Raw genomic sequence first — 14,391 nt, 5'->3', positions numbered from 1 at the left:
AAACCAGCCACAGAGATGTTTTACATTTAATATTAACGTCTTTATGGCTGGTTTGTATCGTGTTTTTCCCCAAAGCTGGGCTGTCTAGTTAGTTTTTAAAGGTCGAGGCACTAGAGGGGAGCCTTGTATTGGGGACTGGGGCTCCCCTAACACTGTCAGTTCAGAGGGAACTGAGGAATTTTATCTCAGGTCCCAAAAGTCATGCATCATGCCATGCATGTCTGGCATGGCAGGATGTACGAATAATGTAATGAGGCATAAAATTCCTCTGATCCCATTGGGCCATTAAATTAACATATGCCAGGGCCTGGAGGTAAGGTACTAGAGCAGAATCTATAAGGTGGTGGAGGATGCAGTCTAGGTGGAGCAGAATGTCTCTCCTTGTGTATGTTAGCTGCCTGGATTTATTTAATAGGAATGAGGGAAGAAATCTATCCTGTTTGCATCAGGGAAATCGGTGCCAAAAGCAAGTGCCAAGAGGTCCTTTTCTTGGCAAACCTAGAATTCTAAGAGGACTTTTTGAAAAGATGCTTTACCAGATGGTTTTTGGTTTTTTGCACATGTAGTCTGCTTGATTTTTTTTGCAGGGCTCCAAGTCTCCTTCACCAAGACCAAATATGCCAGTTCGGTACTTCATAATGAAGAGCAGCAATCTGAGAAACCTTGATATTTCTCAGCAAAAGGGTATATGGTCTACAACCCCAAGCAATGAGCGGAAATTAAATCGAGCTTTCTGGGAGAGCAGTATAGTTTACTTGGTATTTTCAGTTCAAGGATCTGGACATTTTCAGGTAAGTCCTAAATTACAATTTAAATTGTCTACCTGGTGGTTGGGTAATAGCACAACAGATTACCATGCAAAGAAGAAAAGCTTTGTGTATTATTAAAGAACCATTTTAAGTAGTTTGTATTTGGTTGATAGAAAAAGAAGCATTTCATGTTTCTCTGAAGTTTTTTCTTCAGTCTGACTCAGGAAAGTTGTTCAGTCATTAGGACTGAATTGCATACAGAGCTCTTCAGTCCGGATAGCATTATGCTTTATGTGTGTGTCCTCTGGTTGAAAATCAAAGGGGAGGAAAGACATCAGACAGGTGTCTTAATTCTTTTCTTTCTCTGACTGCCAAAAATAAGTGTACCATTTATGATTTAATGGCAGCTTTTTGTAAAAGTCATGGAGGTTCACAAGTCTGGAGAGATGTCCGTTTCATAAAGAAAAATGCTAGGAGAGGTTATGGCTATGCGTACAGAGAGTTATTTCACCCTGAAAGTTATTTCACCTTGTAGCTTCAAAGTAAGGACCATAAGCATATCTTTTTAAAGGGGAAGCTAATCTCACATGGAAGAGAACCAACACCATCCCCAAATAAGTGTTGTTGGTGCAGAAGCCTTTCACAAAGTTCAAATTGACCAAGGTACCAGGAGGCTTTCTCAGCTTGTTACATAAAATTATCTATGAAAGTCTAGAAAAGTTGAAAACAGACTGAGTTAGTCTAGACTGGGCATGTCAAACATGCAGCTTGTGGGCAGGGTTTGGCCCATAGAGCCACTCTATCCTGCACACTGGACTACCAACAGGCCAGCAGAAATTGAGGGGGAGGGGGCATGAGGAGGCAGCAGCTTATCACGAACATGGCGATTGGCAGCAGAAGGCCAAGCAATAGCCTGTCACCCTCCAGCTGGTTCACCTGTCACTGCTGCCACATTTTTACCTTTCCGCTGTGGGCCCTGTGCTGGAGCTGCCACGACAGCACAGGATATGAGGTGGTGGCAGCTCCAGCTCTGAAATGGTGCATGTGGCAGGGGCTGGAGCTGCCACCGTGTGCTGCAGGTTGGAGCCAGAGCTGCTGCTGCTGCTTCATCATGCCCTGGGCTGGATCTAGTGTGCAAGGAGCTCTGTGGTTTGGATTTGGCCTGGGGTACAAGGTGAGTTTTGACACCCTGGGTTTAGATCAGAAGGATTATCAGTAAGACCCAAGGACTATAGTGAGATCATCTCTGGTAAACAAGAAGAGTTTGGAAGTCACTGGACCAGTATTGGTGTGTTGGAAAACTAGGTCTAATGGTGGACCAAGTAACGAAGGGATGCGGTAATTCCACCCATCAGACCTTTACGGGGTTTTTAATTTGACATTGATGTCAGGAAGAGGGTGGATTGAGAGGAGGAATGACCTTGACCATCTTTGCTGGCCCTACTACCATCCCTCATGTCTTTAGTGTTCACTGGGATGACACTAGATTTTCATAGCTCTGATGCCCTGACCTGACAGAGCCCTGCTTGAAGGGGACCCACATAATATTGTAACTTCCACTAGCTTCGATCAGATTGTGAACCCCACCTACACTCCAGCTGTCACCTTTTAATATGCCTTTTTCATTTCCTATTACATTATATTTAAGATGTTTTAACTGGTTTTCCTTCTTTTTCTGTATCTTAAACATTTTATTAAAGAGAGTCTTAAAATTTGCCAAAGGACTAAGCAGTCTGTGATGTCTGTACTCAAAACCCTGAACCCTGTTTAACCATTTACTTTTGTACAGTGACAAGATAATAACATATTTAATTCTTTGTTCATTTATCCTTTTGATTAAACATGGGTAAGAATTGATAGCTTGTCTTTGTTTATACCAACCATACAGTTGGTCTGATAAGAAAGATCATCCGCAAGATTTCTTGCCTGTTGTGCATTTCCTGGACCAACAACATAAGTTTAACACTACCGTTGAATAAATGTGGTATCAGTGCTTAATTAGCATGGCTTTTGGAAATAAGGCACGCATTGGTAGCCTGAATTTGCCTAGCCCTGGCTGTTAGCCTGTGGACCTTGTTTCGATTGCTAAATTAAAGACCCCTCAACTAGTAGGTACTGGACATAAAAGTTGGCTTTGAATCTTCTCTAAACAAAAAAATACTATGCTTCTTGTTTGAGGCTGTATTTTGTTGGCACATTAAAAATGTAATTAGAATGTAATTAGTGTTTTTTGTTGTTTTTTTTAAATTGTGCATTCCAGTTAAAGAATGGAAAGCCAAAATATCAGTGTTTCAACTTTCTATAAATTTGACTCTATATGCATTTACATATAAAATCATTTTAGTAAAAAAACCCCAAACTTATTTATTTATTTATTTATTTATTTATTTATTTTAAAGTAAGATATTGAGATATTAAAGTCACAATGTAAGCCTGCTCAGTGTTTTACATAAGGCTTCTATGGAAAATAATTGCTTCTTTACTTCAGTTTATTTCAAATGTCACATTGATATTTTAAAGTAGATTAAAAACACCTTGGTCTCTATATTCTTACTATCACTGTTCTCATGTTTTTAGGGAAGGACTTTGAAATTCTTTCATTAAAGATATATTCTAAAGATATATTCTAAACGGAAATGATTAATTTTATTCTAGGTTGCATGAGTATTATTTGTTTATACATAGTCTGGTTGGGTTTGTCCTACTAAAAACATGGTTTTTTTTGTTTGGTTTTTTTCTATTTTAAATTTTGTCACAGGGTTTTGCTAGAATGTCTTCAGAGATAGGACGTGAGAAAAGTCAGGAGTGGGGCTCCACAGGCTTAGGAGGAGTGTTTAAGGTGGAGTGGATCCGGAAAGAAAGTCTTCCCTTTCAATTTGCGCATCACTTACTCAACCCTTGGAACGACAATAAGAAAGTACAAATAAGCAGAGATGGCCAGGTAGCGCATATTCTCATTTAAAATCTTTACTCACTATTATATATACAGGATATTTAAAAGTTTATAGGCAAGTGTGGTTTTCTTGGCTTTACCTCTTCATTTTTCATTATAGTCTTGTAGTACAGAGAGCTTTATACCTCACTACTTTTAATCTTCTGCCAGCACTTGCCTTTCATATATCATGTGATTAGCTTTGATTGGATATTGGCATACTGTGTTATGTTGTTGTTCTACCATTAATTTATTTGAATCTTTGCCATACAGCAAGGTAGAATAGATAAAACAGAAGAAACATCATTTCTGGAGAAAGTTGACACTTGTATAACAGAAGACATACAGAACCAAATACAATTTTATAATTCTCCAGGGTATTTTAACCTATGTATTTAAAAACTATAGAAAATACTATCCCACAATGTGTTGTGTGCTGTAAAGCTTCTGTCCTTTGCTTTTAAAAGAAATATATTCTAGAGCAACAGAGGCCATATTTCTTCTTGTGTGAAATGGAATATGAATGTATTTTTGCTAGAGCTGTCAGTTAATTGCAGTTAACATACACAAATAACGCAAAACAAATTAACACATTAATTTTTATAATGAGCGTTCATAGATTCATAGATGTTAGGGTCGGAAGGGATCAATAGATCATCGAGTCCGACCCCCTGCATAGGCAGGAAAGAGTGCTGGGTTTAGATGACCCCAGCTAGATGCCTATCTAACCTCCTCTTGAAGACCCCCAGGGTAGGGGAGAGCACCACCTCCCTTGGGAGCCCGTTCCAGACCTTGGCTACTCTGACTGTGAAGAAGTTCTTCCTAATGTCCAGTCTAATTCTGCTGTCTGCTAGCTTATGGCAATTATTTCTTGTAACCCCCAAGGGCGCCTTGGTGAGTAAAGCCTCACCAATTCCCTTCTGTGCCCCCATGATGAACTTATAGGCAGCCACAAGATCGCCTCTCAACCTTCTCTTGCAGAGGCTGAAGAGGTCCAGGTGCCCCAGTCTCTCCTCATAGGGCTTGGTCTGCAAGGCCTCAACCATATGCGTGGCCCTTCTCTGGACCCTCTCCAGGTTATCCATATCCCTCTTGAAGTGCGGCGCCCAAAATTGAATGCAGTATTCCAACTGCAGTCTGACCAGCTCCTGATAGAGGGGAAGTATCACCTCCTTGGTTCTGTTCGTCATGCATCTGCTGATGCACGATAAAGTGCCATTAGCTTTTCTGATGACTTTGTCACACTGCTGACTCATGTTCATCTTGGAGTCCACTAGGACTCCAAGATCCCTTTCTGCTTCTGTGCCTCCAAACAGGTCATTTCCTAGGCAGTAGGTATGCTGGACATTTTTCCTCCCTAGGTGCAGCACTTTGCATTTCTCCTTGTTGAATTGCATTCTGTTGTTTTCCGCCCATATGTCCAACCTGTCCAGGTCTGCTTGTAGTTAATTGTACATGTCCATTTTGACCAGGGGTGGGCAAAGTCCAGCCTTCCCTGTGCCCTCTCTAGACTCGGCCTGGCAGAGTGGACCAGAGTGGACCAGCTCTGGACCAGGTGTAACCCGCGTGCGCAGCCCTGACCACCTGCCCATGCTGAGCAGTGGTAGCCAGGCATAAGCTGCTGCTCCTTCCCCTCACTGCTGCTGGGCCTTTTTTGCCATAGCTGCCTAGAGCCCATGCCCATGTCTGGGCTTCCCTGCAGCTTCTCTCCGCTGCTGTCACTGCTGCCTCCGGGCCGCACAGCAGGGAAAGGGTGGCAGTGCAAAGGAGCCTCAGGGCTGCAGCAAGAAGGGTCCGGCAGCGGCTAGGGAGAGGAGCTGCTTTTCCCCCCGCACGAGCAGCAGCTTCTGTCCAGCCACCGCCACTGCTGCTTAGCATGGGCGAGTGAATCTGGAGCAGGCACAGGGTGGGCTGAGGTTGGGGCTGTTTGTATGGGTTCCAGCTGATTTCTGCTGGCGGCACAAGTCTGGAGCGGGTGTGGAGTGAGCCGGGGTCAGGGCTGGGGCTGTGTGTTGGTGGTGGTGGGGTAGGAGCACACAGGCTCCAGGCTGTTGAGTGAGGGGGTACTGACTATTGTTTAACTGTGCAATCAATGCTGGGGCCTTGGTAGTACATTAGGGTGTCTTCTGCTTCCTTCTTGGGTTGACACTTGTTGACTGTATTTTTTAATTGGTGCTTTGGGGCTGTGTTGTGCAAGAGGGGGATGTTCTTGTGGACCCACTTTGGCCAAATATCTATTATAGGGATGCTTCTAGGATTTTACTGTAATTTGCTTTGCTTTTCCTTTACCTTTATGAACAATGTGGAGGAGATTCTTGTCAGAAATGGCTTGCTTAGTTTTAATCCAGGTGCAGAGTCCCATAAAATTCAAATAGTCTTTGTTTCATTTCAGAGCAATACAACAGATTCACACATATCCATAAAAGTCTTAGTTACTTGGAAATCAACTTGCTTTTCACAACATATAAATGCTCCCAAATATACATAACTGATCCAGACATGCTCAAAAATATATCAGCAAGGGTAGTCACTCTGAACTTTAAACTTTTAGTTTTTGCTATAACCTTAGGAAGGTGGTACCTTGAGAGATTTGTAAGATAGGGTTGGTGATAGGAAGGGGAATGGAGAAACACAGAGACTCTCGCCTGGATGGGAAGAAATTGTATAATGTCTGTGAAATAAAGGGGAGCAGAAGGGCAGCATACAGGGAGCTAGATAGACAGAACGGAGGAATTCATGGAATCCTGGGTATTTGCAATGTGCTAGACCTACACAGAGTGTGTTTCCTGTATGTTATGAAAATGTAATCTTTTTATTCTTCGAAAAGCCTTTTGTTAAAGGGGGAATGTAGTATATGTTGTAATACCCAAAGGTATCTCTTCAAACAGAACAAAAACGAAACTGCTAATTTTTTTGTAGCTCAGCCACTAGTGTGTTATGGCTTCTTTGTGTTATTACTAGTCTTGTAACATGTCTAAACGCAGCAGCAAAAATATGAATTTGCTATTTAAGATTGCTTTTATTTTTCTTCAGGAACTGGAACCACAGGTTGGAGAACAGTTGCTACAGCTTTGGGATCATATTCCTGTGGTTGGAAAAAACACAACTGATTGACGATACACAGAAATACACTTGAGGTATATTGTAAGACAGGGGCTTTCAACCTTTTTTAATAAGTGCAATATGAGGGAGGTGTCTGTCCAGCTGGGCAGTGCCTGTGTGGCCTGCAGCGGCGTGCCACTACCCTCGCCCCGCTCTGGCCCTGCTCCTGGGAGGTGGTGGCGCGGGGTTGTGGGTGGTTGCAGCCTTCCCAAGTACCCCCAAGGATAGCCCAGGGGTATCCCCAGTTGACAACCCCTGTTTTAGAATAATTATGATGTGTTGTTTTTTTTTTGAAGGAGACCACTGTGAATTTTCATTATTCCTTGCATTATGTTTTCACCATATTTTTTCTTATGAAGAATTGTAAATATTTTTATGGGGGGAGGTTGAATAATTTTGTCAGAGAAAATATAAGTTTGTTTTTAAAAAGTTGTTTTTTTTTTTTTTACAGCTATGGCTGCTAAGAACATCTGTTTAATAAGCACTGAGCCCTGCAGTGCATCTGCAAAAAAATAAATAAAAAGAAGGGGAGAAGTGTCGTAAGGCAACAGGCTCTTGGAATTACACCATTCCTTGATCATTAGCACTGAAACCCCCCCTCTCCCCCCGCCAGGAGGGTACCTTTTTAATTTTATTAAGAACTTATAGTAGCAAACATCAGAACAGTACTTACTAGTATGTTCTTGACAGAATGAAAATGATGTGTATTTTATAGTGTGACATATATGGCTTGTCTACACTGTTTCAGTACTGCTCCTGGGCATGAATGTTCAATTGAGCAAGTGTGTCCACTCCCTGCACAGTACCTCCCAAACTGAAATATTATAGCCACCTTAATGCCGTGCTGAGTGCGTATCTTTTGAGAGAACTGTGGGGAGAGCTTATTGGCAGGCACCAGCACTACTTAGGAGGCTATGTTTACTTCTTTTTCAGGTGACTGTGTTAGTGGAATGGCCATGGGGTGCCTCCTGCTAGTGCTCCCTTGTCTGGTACTGTTGTGGTGTGAACATGCCCTTAGTGTACAGTTTATTTTTGAGCATGTAGTTTTAAAGCTTCAAAATTAAATTTAAAACAATGGAGAAGACTGAAATTGCTGGTGAGTTTTAAATAGCATGGTAGGGAGTTACATATATCCTTTCAGTTCAGAACAACACAAAATTTTTAGAGCAATTATTGTTACATTAATCTTGCAACTTTTATTATTTAGACATTTTGAGAATATAGATTTCCAGTTATAGGTGAAGATTTCTTATAGTAGCCATCAAGCATCTAAATGTTGTGGTAGAGTAGGCTATGTACAGACAAATGACTTGGCAGAATGTACTCCTTGCAACTGATTTTTAAAAATTAAATGCTCTTATATTTATACCATGAATGGAAAGTGTATAGGCTTTTTTTTGTCTGAATGCTAGTTCAGAGGGTGTTTCTAAATCCCCATTATCCTTTTAAGTGAGGGTCACACTTTTTGTCCACAGACCTGTAACTGCCTCTTTAATGGATATTTCCATCATTAGTAAACAAAATAGCCTCTTTAAAGGTGCTGCCAAAGGGCAGTCTGCCAGGTCATGTAGCACTGGGCATTAAAAAAGAAGTAACTCTAAACACTTTCAAAACAGTTACCAGCAGCATTTTCTTTACCTTTACTGTTATCTTTATTTTCCTGTGTGTCTCCACAAAATTTATATACTTAATGGCTACTATAAGAAGTCTTCATCTATAACTGGAAATCTCCATCCTTGTCTTTTAATTTATTTTCTGTTTTCTCCTCTTGGGCATGTATTACTGCTGATATTCTGCTATTTTGGTCTTGTCTACTTGGGAAAAATACTGTGCTGTAAGTTACGATGTGTATTTACTGTGTATTAGCTATTCCACCCTGATCCTAACTTTCTACTGGGACACTTTTATGCTTGCAGGCTATATCTGTATTACACAATTATGTTGCTAGGTACTGTTACACTGAGAGATGCAATATTCACTTTGTACATGCTACCTTCCAAACTGGTAGCAGTTTAGCTAGCTGCCTTTAATGTACTGCTGTATATGTATTAATAAGCCCTCAGTGAAGGAGAATTTATTGGCATAAGTGTGGTGCTATGATTAAGGCAGCTACAGTAGTTTCAGGAGATAGCAAAAACAATGTATCTCTGTATGGGGCAGTTTCGGTGCCATAATTGAGCAATATCATCATACCCTCAAAGAGCCACTGTATGGAAAGTGACCTTGATCTTAATCCATACTAAATACCAAGATGTTCATGTAGAGTTAAGGTTGATTCATACCCTATCTTACTGTACAGTTGCTTCCCTGGGTAGACAAGCTCCCTTTTTCCTTGAGGGTAATTGCATTCTACCAAAAACTTTGGGTTCCAGAAAGTGGTGCGTTTTGAAGACCTAATTTTACTAATTCCTCTCTCCTAACTTGTGCATTTCCTTTTGTACCATAGTACATGAAGAGCCCCCTATTATATTACATGACTTTTAAGATGTGCATGAAGTCCCTTTAGAAATTTGAACAAGGTAAAGGGTTTGCAGTTCAGAGGAAACTTTTGTTACTGAACTGATAGTGCACATTTCCTTTCAAAACTAATGAACTTAGGAAAGTTTTGGAATGATTTGCAACCTAAACTCTTGAAAGGACTGCACATCTATGCTTGCACACTCAGAAGAGGAAAAATCATGAGTGGCCTTAAAAGAAAAAGGAGGAGAAATATTGAAAGAGAATCCATCTGTTTTCTCCAGGAAAAGTATTTTATATCGATACAGTGCATCAACTAAGATATTCAGAATGTCCACTGATTTTTATTTTATTTTTTTTTATTTCCCCTGCATACCCTCTTACTCCTTAAGTTTCATGTCTTTGTCACATATTGATGTGAAATCATTTGCAATTAAGGTTTTGCTGCACATCATTGTAGTTATATGTTTCCCCTGTTAAATTTTATTAGCAGTAACCTTAGATCCAGATTTCGTGTTTATCTGTTCTTTGTTTTTGGAGTTAGAAATAAGGAATTGCAGGAATAAAGTTTTTTTTTTCAGTTTTAGCTTTGTGATGTCTTGCAATTATTACTTTCTGTATATAGAGTAGATAAATTTAGTGAAAATATAATTTTGACCAAATTCGTTATTAATACTAGGAATATACATTTAAAAATGCAATATGTTATACAGGAATTAAACTGATTTAACAAATTCTTCTTAGTTTGAATAACAAAGTTTGGAGAGGTTACGAGCTAATTCTGACCTGAGATGTTATAAAAGCACAGTTTAAACTACTAAGCTTCTCTCATTGATAATGTTTTCATGGGGCCTGCGCTTCCTCCAGTTCTTTTCACTTTATGGAACAATCAAACAAATGGATTACAGAGTAAGTTTCTCAGGGTTTTGGACATTAGGATAAGTTTTATTTGGTCTTTGTTTATCATGCCAGATCTGTTAGTCCTGACAAACTACTATAATTCTGCACTGGTGGAGGGACTCAATTTTTTAGAGGAATTCTGATTAAAGTAGACAAATTCAGTGAGCCAGAACACACCTGCTTTGTTTTCTCTCTTCATTTTTTCTTTTTTTTTTTCTTGGAAGTAGCATGATTTTTTTTCCTGTTGCATGTTTAGAACTGCCACTGCTGGTGTCTTGGAGTAAAAGCTGAACTCCAGCTTCATGAAAGACAAAATTAAAAATGAGTAATGGCTTGAGAACAAAATGTTGGGTTATGAGTTAGGCTAGGTCACTATGGGTTTAGAAAGGTCCCCAGGAACTTAATGGGCTACTGAAGTAGCTGTTAATTGAGGATTCATAAAATTAATTCATGCAATTCCAAGGTCAGTGTTACAGTCTATCCATAATAAGAAATGCTTCCTAGTCTTTGATACGGCCACGTTCATAGGATATAAAATAATAAAATCTCATAGAGTTAGAAAATTGTTACTGTTCATCCTTTGGGATTTTTGGCGCACAGCTACAATAACTGGTGTTGTCTGTAGCAGTGTTTAATATCTCTTCAGCAATAGCAGTACGACTTGACCCAGGAACAGACTGCCGGTAATGTCTTCTAGTAGATTAAAAAACCTTCATTTTTTACCTTTGAAGAATTTAAGTTACTGGGAGAGTATTTTGAACTAAGGAACACTGACCATTGTGATGTGTGGTGTTCTTGTTTTCCCATGTATAAGTCACTTGCAGATATTTGTGTATCTCTAAATAAGAATAAAGGAACAGGTTTTATTAAGCTTGTGTCTATTGTGAATCTCTTTTTTTTCCTTTTTCTTTTCTGTAACCATTTTCTGAGGTCAGAACTCCTCAGCAGTTTTGTAACATAACCATACTGTATTTACTCGCATATCACATACACCTTTTCCTCCCAGATCAGATCTCCACAATCTAGTATCTTAAATGGGAAAGCTGATTTCCACCCCTTGGAATAGAAGCAGGGTAGAATAGAGCAAATGGATTCTGTGCATCATGGCCCCAAGATGGCTGCCACTTCTCCCTGGAGCTGCAAAGAGCAAGTTCAGAGTCCAGTGTTAACCTTTCCACAACTGCTGGTGAGGCAGTAGTTTTTGGCTACAGTGGCTAAAGTGTCACTGAGCTGGCTGAAGGTGAGTGAGCAGCTCTGTACTCTGTGGTATCTTGGTGAGGCTCGTGGAAACAACAATATTATTTACACAAACTTTTAAAGAAATAGCAGTCTTGCTATTGCTCTTGCAAGGGTCTGGGGCCTAGCTTTGTTGCTGTCTTGCCACATCAGGAAGTCCCTGCTTCCTCATCCAGACTGTCTGCTGGGATGCCACACTTCTCGGACAGTCAGTGTTTCCAGGAGGACTTACTCTGTCATACAGTTGGTCATGACTCTGGAAAAACTCTTCTTTTTTTTCCCCACCCTAAATTCTGCCTTCTGAAAACAAGGCATATATTTTATTCAAAGGTGCATGATGTGCAAGAAGTTATGGTATTTGAAGGTGTTACATTGCAAAATAATGATTTTTAACAAATGACCACAAAGAACTTTTGGATGAGTTTAGACTAATTGCCCTTGCATTCTGTTGGGTTTCCTTTTTAACCCTCAATTTAACATCAAGAGTCTGTCAACATCTAGGAGCAGTTCACAGTGTTGAACCTGGGCCTTCTGTCTGTATCCCTTAACTCTTGTCCCCACACATGTAGTCTTACCAAGAATTATACATGTGCATCCGCTGAAGTTACTCTTAGTTTCATCCACTGGGAAATACACTGATGTGTTAGCATGGAAAAATGCATTTCCAAAGTAACGGAATCTGTGCAAACAGTTGTCTTCCTATTGTCCCATTATGTTCCCCTTGTGTAACCAGGGTGCAAACAGACATCGTCCTCATGCCACCATAAAATCTTTTCTGGAGGCACAAGTTGCAAGTGAACAGGCATCCCCACCCTTTGTCTTGCGTCAGTTGTCCAAAAATGTTTGCCCAACCAAACCTAGTCACAGTTTTTGGTGCCTTATAGGGGAGGAAGTTTGTTTGCTTATTGCATGTCCTGGGAATCCCCCTGCAGAGGAAATGTACCCTATTTCCTTAAATCCAGTCCTCATCCAACATGGGGTGGGGAGAACCCCTTGTATTGGATTTGAGTGCTAGACCAGGCCAGGTGGCTGTTTTGGCTCTCATGCAGGGGAAGCCATGTGGTATGGGCAGGAACTCAGAGGAGATTGCATGGGGCAGGGCCCAGGGGGAGTGTGAGGGAGGAGTTGCACAGCCTCAGAGCGGTTGTGATAGGCAAAGGGCAGGGAAGATGGTGTATGAGGTGGGAGCATAGGGAGGATTATACAGCGGCAGAGGAGCTGGTATGGCTCTGGCCCTGACCCAGGCCCAAGGTCACAGCTGCAGCCATTGCCTGTCCTGGGATGGGGCTGGAGCTGAAGCTGCCACTGCTGATGATGCCTGGCTGGATCAGAGCTGGAGCAATATACATCTTCTGTAATCAAGATGGAATCAGAGAGGGGCCAAGCTGAGGTACTGTGGATTAGGGTACACGGGGGTCGAGAGGAACGGGACTTGGTAGTGGGGGTCTACTATAGACAGCCACACGAGGACGATGAGCTAGACCTGGAATTCTCAGGGCAGCTCTCGGAAGCTGTACAGTCAAGAGATACGGTTGTCATGGGTGACCTAAACTACCCTGACATCTGCTGGGAGGAGTAGTCAGCCAGAACTAATTGCTCACGTAGTTTCTTAACCTGCATACAGGACCTCCACCTAATGCAGGAGGTATACAGTCCCAGTAGGGGGAATGCCTTGTTGGACTTGGTGCTGGCTACGGGGGATGACCTGGTGGGGGATCTGCACGTACAAGGCAATCTAGGGGATAATGACCATCAATTGATTGAATTCACTATCAGGCGAGGGGTGGAAGAAGTAACCAGCAGGGCAGAAGTACTAGACTTCAGAAAGGCTGACTTTAGGGTGCTTAGGAGATTAGTCAGTGGGGCATTAAAGCTCAAGAGCATGGACAAAATGGGAGTCCAGGAAAGGTGGTCGTTCCTCAGAGAAGTGATCCTTAGGCCACAGAAGGAGGCAATCCCACTGCATAGAAAAGGGGAAAAAGGGGCCGAGAAACCCTCCTGGCTAAAAGGGAAATCCAGGAAAGCCTAAGGGCAAAAAAAGGGGCATGCAGGCTGTGGAAGCAGGGGGTAGCTACCAAGGAGGAGTATACCTCCTTGGCTCACACTTGCAGGGAATCAGGAAGGCCAAAGCAGCACTACAGCTCAGGCTGGTGACAAAAATTAAGGGCAACAAAAAGTCCTTCAGGTATATAGGAAGCAAAAAGAAGACGCAGGGCAGCATAGGACCCCTACAGTTTAGACAAAGGAAGTTGGGAACAGGAAGGACAAAGCAGAGCTCTTCGATGAGTTTTTTGCCTCTGTATTCTTGAACTTGGACCTAGACAAATCTCTCAGATGAATTACTGACAGAAGCAGGAGAAAGTGGACACGCCGGAGGGCAGGGAACAGCTGCAGGCAGACCTGGATAGGCTGGACAAGTGGGCAGAAAACAACAGGATGCAGTTCAACAAGGAGAAATGCAAAGTGCTGCACCTAGGGAGGAAAAATGTCCAGCACACCTACAGCCTAGGGAATGACCTACTGGGTGGCACGGAGGTGGAAAGGGATCTTGGAGTCCTAGTGGACTCCAAGTTGAACATGAGCCGGCAGTGTGACGAAGCCATCAGAAAAGCCAATGGCACTTTATCGTGCATCAGCAGATGCATGACAAATAGGTCCAGGGAGGTGATACTTCCCCTCTATAGGACGTTGGTCAGACCGCAGTTGGAGTACTGCGTGCAATTCTGGGCGCCGCACTTCAAGAAGGATGCGGATAACCTGGAGAGGGTACAGCGAAGGACAACTCGTATGGTCAAGGGCCTGCAGACCAAGCCCTACGAGGAGAGACTAGTGAAACTGGACCTTTTCAGCCTCCGCAAGAGAAGGTTGAGAGGCGACCTTGTGGCTGCCTATAAGTTCATCACGGGGGCACAGAAGGGAATTGGTGAGGATTTATTCACCAAGGCGCCCCCGGGGGTTACAAGAAACAATGGCCACAAGCTAGCAGAGAGCAGATTTAGACTGGACATTAGGAAG

General features: G+C 42.0%; 1 protein-coding gene across 3 annotated transcripts in view; it reads left to right on the top strand.

The window, feature by feature from the left end:
* Positions 1-11,010, top strand: part of YTHDC2 (YTH N6-methyladenosine RNA binding protein C2) — a 56,915-nt gene extending 45,905 nt beyond the window's left edge. For all 3 annotated transcript variants that reach the window (XM_006258928.4, XM_019484495.2, XM_019484498.2), the window contains 4 exons: positions 588-791; positions 3,508-3,690; positions 6,715-6,818; positions 7,235-11,010. In XM_006258928.4, coding sequence (XP_006258990.1) covers positions 588-791; positions 3,508-3,690; positions 6,715-6,795 — 468 coding nt within the window. In that variant the 3' untranslated portion in view covers positions 6,796-6,818; positions 7,235-11,010. The remainder of the gene's footprint in view (positions 1-587; positions 792-3,507; positions 3,691-6,714; positions 6,819-7,234) is intronic.
* Positions 11,011-14,391: the final 3,381 nt, after the last annotated feature.

The sequence above is a fragment of the Alligator mississippiensis genome, chromosome 3 (assembly GCF_030867095.1).
Source record: "Alligator mississippiensis isolate rAllMis1 chromosome 3, rAllMis1, whole genome shotgun sequence".
Lineage (NCBI taxonomy): Eukaryota > Metazoa > Chordata > Crocodylia > Alligatoridae > Alligator > Alligator mississippiensis.
The sequence above is the reverse complement of the archived record's forward strand: the minus strand, read 5'-3'. Positions and strand labels throughout refer to the sequence as shown.